Raw genomic sequence first — 18,480 nt, 5'->3', positions numbered from 1 at the left:
CTTGAGCAAAACCAAACATGGCAAAAGTGCCAAAAGTAAAGTAAAAACTTCTTGTAGTAACGCTTGACAGGTCTGATATTTACAATTTTAAGTATATCAAGTAGCGAGTCAGCAGGATCACTGATTTGATTATTAAACTTAACACATTGTTAAGGTAAATAGTTTTACTTAAAAAAACAAAATTGTTATTATAATATCAAGTACTGCTTATTAAAAATAAACACTTAAAAAGAGACAATATAACATGAAGTATTACTTAATTTAAAAGGTTTTCCCTTATTTTAAGGTAAACAGCATAAATTAGGACATTTTACAATAAACCTAATCGATTTATCCTCACAGTTTCTATTTTATTTTATTTTTGTGTTTATTTAGTTTTCCAGTGTTTGAAAGAGACACGACTGTGCGTCTGTAACAGTGACAAACATCTCTGCCTCTGAACACAAACACACAAGAATCAAAGTCTAATCATCATACGACAGGAAACAATGACAATAATAATTTGGTGATTTTAACTTAAATACTTGTATTCAACGAGTCCGCGTGACAACCACCACAAACCTGATCTTCTTGACTTTGTAATTTGTAAATGAAACAAGTACACACAAATATACTCCTCAGTATGCAGGAAAACTGTTAAAAAATTCCCATTAGCGACGTAGTTAAATTAAGTAAGAGTCATTTCTGTGCTGGAGTCATTATGATTTTCCATTTTCTAATTAGATTTTATTTTAATTTATTTTGACTTTTTTCAGTTTACTGTGGTTTCAGTGAGTTTTCACAGTGGGTTTGCTCATTTCAGTTTAGATTTTAATGGTCCCAGTGCTAATGTTGGTCATTTTTAAAGAACAAAATTAATATTACATGGAGGAAAGATTTTAGGAAGTACAAGAAAACCTTTCTGAAAGCAGTTGATTCCCAAAGCTCCAAAGCTCCTCCTCTGGCAGGTTGTGATTATAAATTTTAGCAGGCAAACAAGAATATTTCCTGCATATTTTTAGTTTATATTAGTTTGTTTTACAAGTTTCCAATTTTGTAAAATTATTTCAGTTTGTTTTCATCTTTTTTCTAAACGTCTAGTTTTTATTTTTGAATCACCCGTAATGTTTTTGGTTTAGATTTCATTAGTGATAAAGGTTTTTCATACAGTACTTACCATTATTGTCCATTTTTCATTTAAAATCCTAAGAAGCACTCAGCTGCTCAACAATGACGTCTCGCTTCTTGCTTTAAAACGAATGACTCAGGATTGTTGATGATTAGGCAGGATAAAACTTTATTGATCAATAAAACATTTCTCTTTGACAAAGAGATATTTCATTGTTTCGTTTACATAAATAAATAGTGATTACATCATCTGCAATACCACCAATGTCGATATTGTACAAACAATTATGTCACATAGTCTTGATTTATTGTAAATTTGGTTGTCTGTGTGTGTGTGTGTGTGTGTGTGTGTGTGTGTGTGTGTGTGTGTGTGTGTGTGTGTGTGTGTGTGTGTGTGTGTGTGTGTTTAATGCATTTGTAACCACTGAAAGTGTAAGGATTTTTTACAAGCCCATGCAAAGCCTATAGCAACAGAGGAGTGGTTAGTATTGCTATTATAATCTCATGAAACTCTGCAGAATTGATAGTTTGATGCCTTTTCTTGGGTCAATGGGAAGTTCATTCATCATTACAAGCACACCAAAGATACACACATTTCAACAGAGCTGACAAATGGTCTGAATGATTTGGCACAGTTCATTAAGCTACAGAAGTGGTCATATTTCTGACATGTTTCAATGAAATAATGAAATGGTTTTCGTGTATCATGCCATTCTTCAATTAATGAGAGGTTTGTGCAACATATCATAACAAGATATTCATGTTTCAGGGTTCCTGTTATTAAGAGAGATGGAGAAAAATGAAAACAAAACATTTTAGATGACTTAAACGCAACTGCAGTGATCATCAGTTACATTTGACATTTTTGGCATTCAGTTGTTGCACAATCCCCACGACTGGCAGCAGCGAGTGCAACACTTTCAGAGACTATCCGTTGCTAAGGAGGAATCGAGTAACCAGGGCCTCAGTCGCAGCACCCGGACTAAACATTAGGGGGGTTTGAATGCACACAACAGATGTGGCATGAAAATAAAAGCAAGTGCAAAGAAGAGAGGTAGAAAGGATTTTGCTGCCAACTTCAAAACAGTGTCCACTTTATCCAACATAGCAGTTTACTTTAAATGAGCAACAGAGCTACTGTAAAGCATGATGAGTTTGTTCTGTGCCTTACACTGTGGCTTTAGCATGTAAACACTGAGCTTTGCTAGTAAAAGCCATTGTAAAGATTGTCTTCTATGCATTAAAGAGGGAGAGGGGCATTACAAATCAGTGTGCTGTTGGTGAGTAGAAATGGTGCGAGCTGAATCACACCTTCACTTTATATCTTAATCATATTCTTCACACAATGAAACTAAAGATAATACCAATAATTCTGCACCACGTCCAGCCGACTCAGAGTTGATAATTACAGTGCAGAGTGGATGTAGGCCTCTCCACAGCCAGTGCCCAAGGCTTTCAGCTGGGGATAAATTTACACGACTGAATATTAATTAAGACTGCTGTTGTGACAATTCCAGCCACAAGAGGGCGCACATACATCATGGCTCCACCAGCTGAATACTGAATATGAGTCTATATGTTGCTTTTAAATGCCCAGTTTTTACATGCTTGGTTATCTAATATCTGAGCTTGTAATACCTACAGTATTATAGTAAAATATTAGCGATTTGTGCTAGCAGGTAATATGTGGACGTGATCACCTGTAACTTTTTCAGCATGTTAAAGAAATTGTTTTTATAAGTGAAGTTTGCCTTGGACAGCATTGCTGGAATCCACCTACATCCAGTCAGATATTTTCACCTACAGTGCAAAAAACTTACAGTAAGACTCATCATTTTATGTCAACGATAATCTACAGTAATATGTAAAACGACATTTACAGTATATGCACACTACGGAGTAAACATTTGTAATTATACGCAACATTGATCAGTCTGTACTTTAACTATATATTGTCTACTCTCACGTCAGCCGTACAGCACTGTGACGATGTGTGACCTTTTGATACTGATGCACCCAAACAATGCGGCGAACATATTTACAGACCGTGTGCTTCGTATTTACATTCCATTCATTGCACGGAGTAATGACTGATAACGGAATGGAAACATGCAGGACAAAGAGGAAGCACAGACGAACACTGTCTCTGCCAATGACATTTTACAGGCTGTGTGATCTCTGACACTGTGCTTAGAGCCACCGCTGCTTTAATGGTTCAAACATCGTGCTTACAGACAAAATGAGGAGAATAAGCGGCATTAATGAACCTAATAAATCCCAGACCAAATTAACAACATAAACAAATGGGTTTGGTGCCCATGTCGTCACGATTCATGAGTTTTAATTGTTAGTCTGAACACAAACATGTCTGCTTTTCCTAAAAATGACTTCACTATAAGCTTTAAGCAAAAGGTTAATTAAATAAAGCACAGCCTAAGGTTAGTCAGACCACAGCTGAGTGACAAATTCCACATCGAGCAGTCTGTGTAGCATTGTTTTAGGCTGCAAGCTGCTTTGGAACCCACCATCACTGCTCCTACTCTTTGCCATACTTTCTAAATTAATGCTATCTTTGTTGTTCTGTGGCTCTGGTACAAATTGCTGCACACAGAAATAAAAAATTTTTCACTTCTAAAGTGATCCTTTCTGAAATATTGAGCAGAGTGTGCAGTGTAATATAAATGGGAGAAATACATTGAGATTTGTGCTCTTATGTTTCATTTTATGACAAGTGCTTGTACTTGGTGTCTCCAGTCCTCTCTGTTTCTCGTTAGCTTTAGGTGTAGCGTTCGTAGGTGCTTTTGTGTTCAGAGGTAGCAGCATTTGCTGACTCAGCATGCTCTGCCTGAGTCTCTCTCCCTGCTTCCTGCTTCCTCTCTCGCTGTCTTCCCGATACAAACTAGGAGGTAGAAAGGCTGCACTGACATGAGGAGGGTGATGACAAGTTTTCATTTCATCTCTGTCCTATGTGCTTTACGATAACCAGAAAACTACAAAATAAATAACGAAATAAGTTAGCCGGCAGCCTCCGTTTATTACAGGGTCACAAATAAAACACGTTCCTGAAGCGAGTTTTGGGATAACATGCATTATTTTCACTTAAGCAAAACCTACAATCTTTCCTATTGGTTTGAAAAAAAATTCAGCTATGGCTTCAATGATGTCCTCTTAGCAGCAAGTGATGTATGTCCAACTTGAACAAATCCAAAGCAGTTCTTGAATATTTCTTCTGTTTTGTGTCATCGTTTCTTCTTTTTATTGGTGCTTTATTGTACAAAACGCAAAGACGAGGAGAAATAATCAGAAATACTTCTTTTATAGGAGGATACTCTTCCATCACGTCCTTCTCAGAATCTCTCAGGTCTGTGTGTGTGTGTGTGTGTGTGTGTGTGTGTGTGTGTGTGTGTGTGTGTATGTGTGTGTGTCTGACACATGTATTAATCTTTAAATGTATGTACAGTATGTACAGATTGTGTGTGTGTGTATGTATACATGTCTATGGGAGTGTGTACGGTCCCTGTCAGTGTGTAATGAAATGTGGATGAACAGGTGTATGAAATACAGAGAGAGGCGGGGCAGGAGGCACCCAGGTGTGCAGGTGCGTGAGTATGTTAGAACCTGCTCGTCTGGTCGGCACACAGGTCTCTCATTCAAAGCGCTCGTAGTTCCTTGTCTGTCTCACACGGGGAACCATGTCCTTCAGGAGCCTGTGGGCAAAGAAACAAATTCTAATTGTAAGATACGTCAGCAAAAATGGCCGTTCATGCAGGCGCAGGTACAGAGCTGCTGAGCTGTATCGGTGCCATTAGCATCGTGTAAATAATGCCTTAATAACTATAAAAGATTAAAGATTTCAGATTAGACACTGCTGCTGCTTCATGTCTTACTTGACCCCATATGCCAAAATAATAAGTCCCATTAGAACTCCAATGGTGGCATCCAGAAACCAGACGTCAGTATGATGCTTGAAAACTTCGGCGCTGATTAGAATGGAAAATCCCATGATTGCTCCAACCAGAGAATTAAACCCTGAAAAACAAACAAATTTAGGTGAGGACAAATAAAAAACAACATTTCTGTTAACAATGACAGTCTTTTCCTGACCTTAATGTAGTTGTTTTAGTTGGACAGATACGGTGAAATGAAGGACCAACATGTTATGTGTGGTGGTGGTAGCTCACTCCGGGCCACAAGGGCTGGTGTCCTGCAGGTTTTAGATGTGTCTTTGATCCAATGCAGCTGATTTAAATGGCTAAATGGCCTTAACATGTCTTGGAGTTCTCCAGAAGCCTGGTAATGAACTAATCATTTGATTCAGGTGTGCTGACCCAGGGTGAGATCTAAAACCTGCAGGACACCGGCCCTCGAAGCCTGGAGTTCCCCACCCCTGATTTAGAGGACCTGGTGAGAAGCAGCATTCCCTCAGAGAAAGGATTAACAGGTGGGATAAAATATGAACATGTATCATCTCCATTTCACTTTGAAACACAAACTAAATGTAAACTTGTATGTATGATCTTTAAGTTGTATCAATATCCATTTTAAAGGATAAATCTGAAGCTACAGCTGAGCTTATGTATATTCTTCTGGTAGGTGTCGGATCAACATTTTGCAGCTGTTTTGAAGTCCTACATAAATGGCTCCACACTACATATACTGTGTTTGAATGACCCTTTATAGTGGCTGATGTTGTTCTTTATAATTACATGTGTGAAAGCTAGCACGGTGGGTTATTGTCTTGCCTGCAGTAAGTGTAGAGTCTTGTGGGAAATAAGAGGCTCAGAGAACAGCAACCTCAGGTTTATTGGATTGATGCCCTGTGTGTTTTGAGACCTGGGGATAGCAGTGTGTGTTTGCCAGAGACACTGTGTGTGTGTGTGTGTGTGTGTGTGTGTGTGTGTGTGTGTGTGTGTGTGTGTGTGTGTGTGTGTGTGTGTGTGTGTGTTTGTGTGTGTATGCTGTGCTTTTGTTCAGCTGAGCACGTGCCTACGAGCAGCGGGTCATCACAAACGACATTTTTTTCAGTTCATTTGTGTTAGAAAGTCACACAATAAACACAAGCAGGCATGTTCTGGTTTGCAATGTTTGTTTCAGCTGCGTGTGTTTTATTTCCTTTGGTTTAATGTGTTGGCACAAATATTCTGCTTCCAAAGGCTTTGATGGTGCAGATGTTTTAAAATGCCACAGTCGTTTTGTGGGTTTGAATTATTATGAATTGATCTAAGAATAATAACTCTGTTCTGACTTTTCATTTTAGTGACGATTTTTAGTTTTTCCTCATTTTGAGTGAGTTCATAGTGAGTTCTCTGTTTTTGTTGTCTCCATCTCATTGATGTACCTGGTTATGTCCATGCTTAGGTTAATCTCCAGTGTCAGTTCTCTTTTTTGAGGGGTATAGAAAGAGAGATTAAGGGGTTAGCGAGCTTTGTCAGACTTTTCTGCGTCACAAAAGTGAGTAAATCACGTGGTAACTTCTGAACACATAACCTGATTCAGGTCATGGGTTTTGGGTTAAAATCTGCAGGAAGTGCCAAGTTTTCACAAATTTTTTATGTACTGTTTGAGTGCCCTTTCATGTGTGTGCACCTGTGTCTCATTCAGCCCTGTCCTCCTGTAATCTGTTATTATTCTGTGCAGCTTATCCTCAGACTGTCTGTGAATTGCTGTTTTTGATACACTTTGTTAGTTTTGGACTTTTTTGTTTCAGGTGTGTCTTTAAGTAATTAGATTCTGAATCCTGCGTCCTACATTTGGGTGCTGGTTCCTGCACTTCACCACCACAACATGACAGAAGCTCAAAGAGCAGATAAAATATGGTGCATACACTTAATCCAAGAATATTAGCTTCCTCTGGCTCACCTAAAACCCTGGAAACTTCTGACAAGTTAATGCATCAGTGATACTAATCCACTCATAATTAATGTCATTCTGAAAGTGGCCACGATGCTTCATGAAAACTGTTGTGTATTTTGTAAAACTCTCGTATTTTTCATTCTTGTGTTATCTGTGATATCATTAGAACTTTGATACGTTTGCTGTTGTTAGAAGAATTTCACTTGGTAGTTAAAAATGTAATCATACCAGATGGAAAATGTTGGGTTTGAACAACTTAATTACGATTTTATTAATTCATATGAATATACCAAATAAATGCACATGTTTTAACTCCACTCTAAGTCTCCCTCTTTAGGGACAGTGTCTTCCCTCTTGATAATTCAAACAACTGAAAGTTGCTTATGCTTTAAGTCACCTATCTAGTTATCTAGTCCCTCGTGCTCTTCTGTTGTGTTCTTCATTTATTTATAGTCATCAGTGTCCGTGCATGTGCGTGTGTGTGTGTGTGTGTGTGTGTGTGTGTGTGTGTGTGTGTGTGTGTGTGTGTGTGTGTGTGTGTGTGTCCTACCATCAGTGATAAGTGCCCGACTAGTCAGCACTCTTCCCAGCATGAACTTGGCCACAGCCAGCACAGCACATGTGAGCCCACTCACTATGGACACACTAAAGAGGAAGTCGTCCTGGGGTGAGACACGAGAGACAAAATATAAGAGAATATGGCAATATTTGTAAAAGTATGCAGAGTGAAATTAAAGGTTTCATTCTAAAAAACAAACAAAAGTTCAGCAAAAACACAGAGGGAGCTACTGTATAGCTGCAGAGCAGGAACCAACAGATTGTGTGACCCATAAAGCTTCTGTCAGCTCAAGCATTATTAATATATACAGGCTCGCCTTGGTGCATCAGCCCAAGGTCATACAGATGAAGTGATGTGAGCTTTGGGTGTTTTCAGGTTGTGTCTCAAACAGACTCAGCAAAAGAAAAAAAGGAAAACGCTTGACTCGAGAGCATCCACCTTTCAGATTTAATTGACCCGCAGCAGGGACTGAGAGCCGGAGATGAGAGGAAGAGAAGAGCCTAAAGGACACGTCTGAGGGGGAAACAGCCACATTGTTTTTGTTTTGACTTTGCTGTTCTCCACCAGATTTAAAGTCACAGCTATATCAAACATATCGGGATATTATAAAGCGGCATAAACTACCTGCTAATAAAACCCCAACTGTATTAGAAAAACATGCACACAAATCAGAGTAACTGCACTTCAACATTTAGGAAAACTAAAATTTTGGAAACGGCTGATTCCATCCTCCTATTTTCAGATGTTAATCTCACCTGCTGGAATCTTTTGAGTAGATTTACAAAGTTAAATTAAAGGCATTAGGCCTAAAATGCTGTTGTGGGCGAGTGAAAAACAGACGTGGATCTAACAAATGTTTTTTTATTGCAATTAATAATAAACTATAATTAACAATCAATAGTTGGCTCTATGTAATGTAAGGAAGCAGTGATCAATGTCTTTGCTAGTTAGGTCTCTAAAACGAATTTGTTTTTTGTGTTGTATATATTTAGCTGCATTTGCTGACTGATACTTTCAGTCTTAGTGACTGATTGGTATCAGTTTGTTTTATTACAATACTAAACAGATGCTAGTAGATGATCAGTTTGACCCCATGTAATCCCAGCAGACCCTCATCCAGTTTCAGAATTGTTGGGAAAAGCCACTCACTTGTTCCCTTAGAAGATGCTTATTAGTTAGTGTGCAGAGAATCATTTTTACAAGGGCAGCATCGTACAACAGCAACCTTTGCAAAGAACAAGAAGTATTGCATTGTAAGCAGATCTGTCCTCATTTTATCCACTGTACAGTTTTTGTAAAGTACACCCTCTTTATGTATTGCTTTATATATAATTTATGTATCAGGATATGATAAAAAAAAATTAGCAGCTATTAAAATGAGGAAAATAAAAGCTCAGATGAACAGCAAAACAAGCAAAACACATTACACAGTGATTAAGCGAAATAGAGGAACAGTGTTTGAAAACTAAATACACTGTTTGCATAGAAACCAAGAGAAGTAGCAGAAGTTTGTATGAGTTTGTAGGTGTGGACCATTCAGCTGTGTGTTAACACAGTGCCAAGGAGGGGAGACATCAGTAATACAGACACTGAAGACAGTCTTCTGAGGTGAGGATTAACCCAAGAGTCAGATTGTGCAATGCTCAGAGAAACTGCAAAAAACCCCAAGAGCTACATCTCAAACTCCACCGGCTACTGTAGCATGTTCAGGGTTAAAGTTTATGAATTAGAAAAAGACTGAACAAGTATGGCTTCAAAGGGTTACCAGGAGAAACCCTCTCCTCTGTGAAAAAACAAGGCAGCACAGCTTAAGTTTGCAAAGCTGCAAAGGACTTGAGCGCCTTTGTGTGGAGCCACTGAGGTGACCAAGTGTTCCAGAGTCAAATCTGTCTGACATGCTGGTGCAGATGGGGTCATGCAACAGGACAGTGATTCTAAGCACAGCAGCAAATCTACAACAAAATGTCAGAAAAAAAGATTTAAGAATTAAGATGTTGCAATAGCCCAGAGTCCAGATCTCCATCTGATTAAGATACTGTGGCAGGACCTTAAAGAAGAAGAATGACAAACGTCAGTGAACTGAGGTAGTAAAGAAGAGTGGGCTAGCATTCCTCTACGACCGTGTGAGAGACTGACAAAGTTGTAGAAACAATAATTTCTTCCAGTTATTGCTGGTAAAGGTGGTTCTACAAGCTCTCCAATCATGGGGTGTACTTCGTTTTTCACACTGCTTTTTATATTTTGGCTCAGTGTTTGAATAAATAACTAACGACCAATATGTCCCATGTTCGTTTTTCTTAAATCTGAGGTTAATCTCAGGTTGCATTTACATAACTTTACATACTTTATGTCCTGATATGTTACATTTTTAGCCATCTGTGCCTTTCTTACTCCTACGTATTTGACATAGATGGAGTCACTTTTGTCCTTTTTCAGAAATCTGACCACACTGAAGTATTTTTGCATTTCATGAGATAAAAACAATCATACAGTTATATATCTATAAAATATATTTAATATACATTAATGTCAGCACAGTCTTGGTCTGAGACCTTTTTGTGGTGCATCTGTAGTGTTTGCTTTCATAAGGCAACAAGAGGTTTCCTTTCCATTGCAAGTATCTCCCAATAAATCCATAATTAAAAAGTAAATTTCACTTATATCTCTGTGTAAAGTGGATAAAAAGCAGCCTGTCTGTGACTGCATGGTGTGTACTGTATGTATGTGTTGCATGGCTATGTGCTGCTCTCTCTCCCAAGCACAGAGCTGGTGGGGGCCAATCTCATCTCTCTGTGTTTAATCAGGCACTAGACACCGACAGCCTGCCATGAGAGCGAAACCAAGGACGTGACATGAATCCAGATTCCCTTTCTGCAACCTGCATTTACACAATATGAATTTACAGACCAGTACTTGTTCTTACTTACTACTGTTTTTGCGGGGGTGTTATACTGAATGTGTTAGTAAGGAGAAAACTGGATAAATAAGAAGAAGATGAGATCCTTCCATCCTTCAAACTCCTGTATTTAACCAAGGAAAGAAGCCAATGACAGTGTTTACATAAAAATACAGAGCCAGATGGCTGACATCACTCTTAAACAAACTGATAATTAACCAGATGTGAGTTATTCACTGAGAACCATTCATTGCTTTTTATCCTCTTACAATGTCAAATACACCAAGAGGCCAAATATTAATAGAGTACATGCATGTTTATCATAAATATAGAGCCTGAAATGGAACAAAGATTGATGCTGAAAACACGAGACACGTCAAAGAAATGTCCCAGAGACAGGCAGCGGTAATCGGCTCGTGCTGCTGTCAGGAAGGTCCTCTGAGACCAAACAGACAGAGTTTCTATTAACATAATGGCACTGAAGCATCACACACAGGCTGCAGAATAGATGCAGCCGTCTCTTGGCTGTACCCACTTCAATCTGTGCTAAAAGGGGCTTCAGTGACTCAATTTTTGTTTTACTTTTTATTTATGTTTTTGTTTTTTCGCTTTATCCCAGTTCAAACAATTGATTCTCATGTTGTTTAATTCATTGTTCAGACTCTATTGATATGCACAGCAGTTACAGTTTTGCTCTATGTGTCAGTTTTCTAATTGGTCCACTGCTGCTGGCTTTTAATGTCCTGCTAATTTATGCCACTAATGAAGCAGTTGGTACAAAGAGAAGATTCTCTGCCTGGAATTGAACAAATTAAGACCAAAATGTGTCTGGGTCTAAATGATCTTAACGAGATGAAACTCTGAGGTGAATACACGTAATAACTATTAAGAGATCACATGAAAAAGCACAGAGTAAATGCCAAGAGCAGTGACTCTTCTGGAACATTGAACAGTTACATGCATGCACTTGACAGATTATGAAATGAACAACGCCCAAAGAATAGTCCTGTAATAAATTCTTGTTTTGTAGCATTTGCAACGTTTTGGTGTTGGGAAGTTGTTTTAGAGAAATGTTAAAATACACCAGCTTGGAAAACAAAGATTTTGGTACTGGCAGAACTTTTCTCATCTGTTATTATCCAAAAGGAAGACTTTTAGATTGTGCTGCATTTATGTTATTTAATTTTATTAAATCAATGTTTCTGAGACAAAAAGGGTGTTTGTACACTAGAACTAGGTGTATACCCCAAAATCAAAAAGTGCCTCACTCCATTTCTTGCACCCTGGTGATTCCAGAGCATCTTTGTGAGCTGGATAGATACGTCGACACGCTGGTAACCTTTATGGACATCTGAGTTGATGTTGGACGAATGTCATTAGCAATCACTGTATTGTTTTTCATGTCATTCATGCATTAATTAAACTGCAGTTTGCATGTAAGTGGTTTAATAACTTAGTTGTGATGCTTTACAGCACAGGCACAACTCTACTGCAGTCTTTGCATGTGATATTTTTCCTGCCCTATATCCAAAATATTTCTCTCCCTCTTCTCTGGTTAGTGAAATGGACACATGGTTAGGGTTAAATCATTTACACACCAAGAGGGTCTCAAAGCTGAGAGTGAGAAACATTCTCAGTCTGATGGTGAGAGAGCTGGGCTGTACCCCAGCAACAGAAAGAAGAGACTATTTTGGGACCTTATTCATACTCCTACACCTCCAGAGAGCGGTGGTGGGGGAGGTGGAGCTGGCATTAAAGAAAAAGAGTGTCTGTGTGTGTGTGTGTGTCTGCGCATGTCTGTGTCAAAAACAAAAAGCAAACAAACGTCAGGTGGAGGGAGACATAAGCTCTGACGTCAGAAGAACAGCAGCGGAGGGCTATAAAAAGAAACCTTACTCACAGTGATGTGTGTGTGTGCTGCTCTGTTTGTGTGTATGGCACTAGAAAATAAATCATTATCCATCATTACAAATATACACAGATCACAAAAAACATCCTGTTTATGTCTATATCTCCAGAACTGCAGCTCTGTGAGGTGTTCCCGGTCTGCAGCAGTCCGTTTCTATTAGCAACAGGGTCACGGGTTGCCAACGGTCACTGAGCTACAGCTGCAATAAAAGTTCATGCTGGTTCTCATAAAAGCCAGAATACACAAAGCATCAGAGTTTGTTGTGTATGGAGCTGCAGACCAGTCAGGGTGCCCATGCTGACCCCCGTCCACCACCGAAAGCGCCGACAATGGACACGTGAGCATCAGAACTGGACCACAGAGCAATGGAAGAAGGTATGTCAGTCTGACGAATGATGATTTCTTTACCGGGTGACTGTGCGTCACTTACCTGGGGAATGCCTGGGAACAGGACACACCATGGTGTACCTCCTACCTAAGCATTGTTGCAAATCATAAACATCCTTTCATGGAAACAGTACTCCCTGATGGTTGGTTGGCTGGATGGCTGTATCTATGAAGCGCCTTGAGGCGACTTATGTTGTGATTTGGCGCTATATAAATAAAATTGAATTGAATTGAATTGAATTGAATTGTGGCCTCTATCAACAGGATAATGTGCCACCAATCAGAAATGGTTCAGGAATGATTTGAGGAACACAACAACCAGTTTGAGTTGTTGACTTGGCCTCCAAATCCCCCAGATCTCCATCAAATTGGGTATCTCTGGGATGTGATGAATAAAGTAGTCCAATCCATGGAGGCCTCACCTCACAGCTAACAGGACTATTGCTAACATCTTGGTGCAGATACCACAGCACACCTTCAGGGGTCTAGTCCACGCCTGGACAGTCAGGGGATCAACACAATATTAGGCAGGTGCTCATAATATCATGCCAGATTGGTGCATGCATGTGAATGTGTGAGTATAGTATGTGTTGTGAGCCACACACTCTAGTCACATGTACTTTTTCTTTAAAAAAATGTATTATCAGTGCACAAAGACACAAAGGCCAAACATTAAAACATTATTCATAATATATCATAATATCAGAAAAGATCACCATTAGAAAAGAGCCACAGCCAGTTCTGAAGTAAACAGTTTTTTCATTATTGAACTCAGTTTACTTGTCATGACATGTACTGAAAACAGATTAGATACACTATATTAGAGCATGATGTCTTCTGTGGCTTCCCAAATTGGAAAAAGTAATTTTCACAATGCCATCAGAGCGGGCTGTTTCCCAGAGAAATGTTCTTCTATTTGTTGAGCTGGTCTTACTTCACTGTGATTGGCTGAACTATTTCAGAGTTCAGTTATTAGACCACATAAATGGGACTAGTGGAGAGTGTCTATTTATCTTTCAATATATTTTCAGTTTTACTCTGAATCTTTTTGCAGTTTCTGCCAAATAAATGCCAAATCACTCGCCCACGCATCCTTTGAATCCATTGCTTTAAATTGTTCTCTATGCAAGATTTAAGACAGGCTTTTTAAACCCACTCACTATGCAATGAAAATGTATCAGTCAATATTGGAAAGTTATGCAGAGTTATGAAATCAGTGTTCAGAATATATATTTGAGGGTTTGTCAGACCCGACAACAGTAACAGTAATATCTGGTTGCATTATGTAAAATACTTTTTAGGGAGGTTAGGGAGAGACAAAAATCACAATTAAGTCAAAGCTGTAACTTTCCTTTATCTAAATTACACAAAGAAAGTGTCGGTGCAGTGTGAGCCAGCGTCTGTGTCCATATAGTGTGTGTGCATGTAGCCTCACCACTTTGGGGGGCATCCTGGTAGCCAGATCGTGGATGGCCTTTCCAAGAATACAAATAGAGGAGAGAACGAACACAACCCCAAGGACGACACATGCTCTGCAGACAAACAGGCAAAAGAAGAAGGTATGACGATTACTGATGTTGTAATAACCCAAAGGAGCTTAAAGGGGAGCAGCAATGCTTTCCTAAGGTCTTATTATTTTTACATCCATCATGATTGCTGCTTTTGCATTTCACAACAAAAACATCTTTCACATAATAGTTTCAGTGTTTGACAGACATTTGACAACATCTTTACATTCTTTTATTTTTAGTGATATTTGTTAAAAACATGGCAAATAATCAAAAAGTTCCAGCTACTGGAACCTGCACGGGTAAAGTATGAATGCATGAAAAATGTCAACGAGCAAACAAATAATGGATGTGCAGAGATGTTGCATAGACACTTTAACATGTCTTGATCACACAGGGCTAATTAGGGGAAGTAAACAGCTGGGAAAAACACAGATGCATACAGTTAAGGTAATGAGATAGAGGAAGTAAAGGAGCAACTATTACAGAAATACAGCCGGAAATAAAAAATAAATCCCAAATCGAACTTAACATACGGGAATTGACACAGGAAGTGGAAAGAAAACGTGGAGGGAAATAAATATATAATAATACAAACAAGCAGAAGGACTCAAAATATATAACAATATGCACTAGGATGAAAACTGAGCCAATAAACAAACTAAAAAAAACAAATAAAGAATACTAAATAAACAAAAACCCAGCACCCAAGGGCCAAGACTGGGAACCATGAGGACATTATTTTGGTCACTACTCAGAGCTCATGGCCATTGGAACATAGACTGACTGATGGCTTTGCTTTCACACTCATCTCTCTTCACCCCATCAGATCAACGTAGTATCCTCATTACTGAAAACACTGCACCGGTCCATCACTTGTTCCACTCTCACTTCTTTCATGAACAAGACCCTGAGCAGTAGCGGTTTTTGGCGACACGGGCGTTTGCCCGGGGCGGCATCACGGGCAAAAAAAAAAAAAAAAAAAAAAGATTGTTCGTACTCATGCTGCCCCGACATCAGCCAGCGCATATTGGGAATGCCAGAGGCACCGATCGGCTTTCTATCGCCCATTTGCTGGGAGTAAGGGCGCCCTCCGTGTGCGAGGTGCGCCTGCTGCTTGTGGCACAGGGAGGAGAGGGCGGGGCGGCATCTAATAACCAACTCGCAAAATAAAACAAAATAAAACAAAATAAAAACAAGCCAACAAACACAAAACACCAGACATCATGATACAGACTTATAATTTGCACAGATGTTTTTTTCGAAATTCTATACGTGAAAAGTGAGCGCGAGAGCCCTCGGTGCGCCTGCTCGCAGCTGAAGTCAAAGTAAACTTTATTGTCATCTCCGCTACATACAGTGCAGTATATAGAGAGATGAGACGATGAGGCTGCAGTTACAGCAGTAAACAAACAATATATATCTATAAGAAGAGTAAGAAAATAAATATACACTTTAGGACTCGGGGTAAAGGGATCAACAACAATTTCAAATTTCAAATTTACAGTTTGATGATTTAAAGTCTCACACACAACCTGTCGGCTGCTTCCAAATAGAGCACATTTCATTCATAATGTTGTAAATCCAAGCCCATCATGTATTCATGATTTGAATCCTGGGTTGTGTGAAATCTCAGAAATACACCTTAGACAAAGTGAATCTGTGAACTAAGGTGTAGGTGTGTTAGATCATGTTGTGGTGATCCTCGGGTTGAGGGATTTGTGTTCATACTGGAGTGCAAAATTAAAACCAGTGGAAGATGGACAAGAAAAGTTCAAAGCCATCAGGTGCTCAGTTTAGAAAAACTAGAAAAGAAGAGGAGGAGAAACGATACAGGTAAGCAGATGTGTGATTGGATAATGGCAGGTCATCCTGAAACAATCAGAATCAGAATACTTTATTAATCCCTAAGGAAACTATGCGTGTTAGAGTTGCTCCAAGAAGAAATGGTAAAAATAGCAACAGTAACAAACTAAACTCCAAACAATACATTATGTTACAGATTTTACACATTTAAGAAATAGCACTAATCAGATCAGTCAATTATAAATATCAAGGATTAACAGAGGGGATTATAAATAAATATCAAGAAAATTGGCAAGAATATTACATCAGAGTAGAAAAGAGCGTGTGTAAAAAGGGTGTAACTATTGCAGGGGTGCCAGAGGGAGTGCCCAGGGCGCCAAACAGGCTAGGACCGCCACTGACCCTGAGAAACCCAGGGCAGCAAGTTGTCCCTATGTTGAATCATATTGGGAGGTGCCTGATGAAGAACCACAAAAATCTGAGAGGTGATCCTGAGGTCACTAAACCTGTCTAGAAGCTAGTCCATAAAGGTGGGATTAGAATGATGACCTCAGTGGCACTATCAGTAGTAGTAAGCCTATCCTTGCATCTTTTACATGAACCAATCTCCAGGAAGTAAAACATCTTGCCTCATTTGCAATGATATGCTCACACTTTTTTCTACTTTTCTAACATTACACTTTAATTTTCTACAGAAAGAACATTAATATAATATAAATTGGGTGTTTTGTGGTTTGTGTGTGTCTCTGCATCCAGCTGACAGCACTAACAGAGAAAAAGATCCCGCGTGTGCATGTGAGTGACTCCGTGTGAGTTAATGGACAGTGGAGAGGCAGCTCGGTCTTTCATTATCTGTAACACCTCTGAGCTACACAGAGGTGTTCTTGCAAGACAAACAGGGCTCCATACAGCCTGACAGCTAATTGATTCATTCAGCTAAGCCACAGCAGCCCTAAAACCTGGTGGATTAACGCACGTGTAGCAGTGACACATTTACAGTAACGACACACAGTTAATGGCTCATCAATAAGGATTCACTTCTCTCCATCCTGCAATTTAAGAAGCACCTTTTCTGAAATTGTTTAATCTGGGTATACTGAACATAAGCAAGAGCCTAACGGGGAAAATTATTTAGACCTTCAAAGGGAAGATTAAATTAAAGCTATCGTGGCAATATTCTCTCTACTGGAACTACGGATTTTAAAATTGTCAAGTATAAAAAAACATTTAAAAAATCCACATAAAATCAAAAACAGACTGCAACAATTTGCAAATCTCATAAACCCAAATAAAACATAGAAAACATAGCAAATAAGACACTCATTTTGAACTTGATGGAGCAACAAGCGTCCCTTCTTCTTTGAAGAACTGTGTAAACGTCTGCGAACTGAGATTCAAGCTGCTCAGCAGTCCTGAGTCTTCTTTGTCATATTTTTCTGTGTCATGATGCTCCAGATGTTCTCAGCTGGTCCAGGTCCAGACTGCAGGCAGGCGGGTTCAGGACCCGGACACCCGAACAGTTTAGTATTGTCTTGCTGAAATATGGTCTCATCTGGAAAAATGTCATCTTCATGGGAGGACATGTTCCTCTAAAACAGGGCTGGGGGAACTCCAGGGCTCAAGGGCCGGTGTCCTGCAGATGTGCAAAACGCACATCTGCCTTTCCAGGTGTGCAAGCATGCATGCTTTCCAAAAATAATTTCCACTTTGGATTTGTTTGGACCTCAGAACACTTTTCCATTTTGATTGAGTTCACTTTAAATGAACTTTGGTCCAGAGAAGACAGCTGCCTTTCCAAATCCTGTTCATGTGTGGCTCCTTCTCTCCATGTTGGAGCTTTAACCTGCATTTGTGGATGGCACAGTGTGCTCCTGAGTCCATGCGGTGATTTCTATTGAAGAACAACGCCTGATGTTATTGCAGTGCTGCCCAAGGGCCCAAAGATCAGAGAAAATATTGATTTTCAGCCTTGTCCCATTCACACAGATATTTATTCTAATATTCAGAATCTTGTGATGATTATGTACTGCAGATGATATTTATAGTCTTCATAATTTTCTGTTGAGGAACCTTATTGTTCTACTATTTGTACATGTAGTTTATTTGCAGTTTAATGAACCTCTGCCCATCTTTACCTCTCATAACCTCTGCCTCTCTAAGATGTTCTTTTTATATCATGTTACTGACCGGCTGCCAATTAACCTCATTAGTTCGTCCATCTGTTTCTTTATAGCACAACTTACTTTTCCTGCCTTTTCTTCCCCAGTCCCAACTTTGTTTGAGTTGCTGGCATCAAATTCAAAATGAGCTAATAAACATATTTTTTATGAAATAGTAAAATTTCTCACTTTAAACATTTGATATGTTTTCTATGTTTTATTGTAAATAGAATATGAAATCACTGCACTCTATTTTTATTTATATATTACATAGGATCCGATCATTTTTTAAAATG

General features: G+C 39.1%; 1 protein-coding gene across 1 annotated transcript in view; it reads right to left on the bottom strand.

Annotated features, from left to right (window-relative positions):
* Positions 1–1,969: 1,969 nt before the first annotated feature.
* Positions 1,970–18,480, bottom strand: part of tmem163a (transmembrane protein 163a) — a 63,008-nt gene continuing 46,497 nt past the window's right edge. The window contains exons 5-8 of the mRNA XM_004566005.4: positions 14,147–14,243; positions 7,511–7,622; positions 4,995–5,136; positions 1,970–4,814 (exon numbers count right to left, since the gene is read on the bottom strand). Coding sequence (XP_004566062.1) covers positions 4,754–4,814; positions 4,995–5,136; positions 7,511–7,622; positions 14,147–14,243 — 412 coding nt within the window. The 3' untranslated portion in view covers positions 1,970–4,753. The remainder of the gene's footprint in view (positions 4,815–4,994; positions 5,137–7,510; positions 7,623–14,146; positions 14,244–18,480) is intronic.

Source organism: Maylandia zebra, linkage group LG16 (genome assembly GCF_041146795.1).
Source record: "Maylandia zebra isolate NMK-2024a linkage group LG16, Mzebra_GT3a, whole genome shotgun sequence".
NCBI lineage: Eukaryota > Metazoa > Chordata > Actinopteri > Cichliformes > Cichlidae > Maylandia > Maylandia zebra.
The sequence above is the reverse complement of the archived record's forward strand: the minus strand, read 5'-3'. Positions and strand labels throughout refer to the sequence as shown.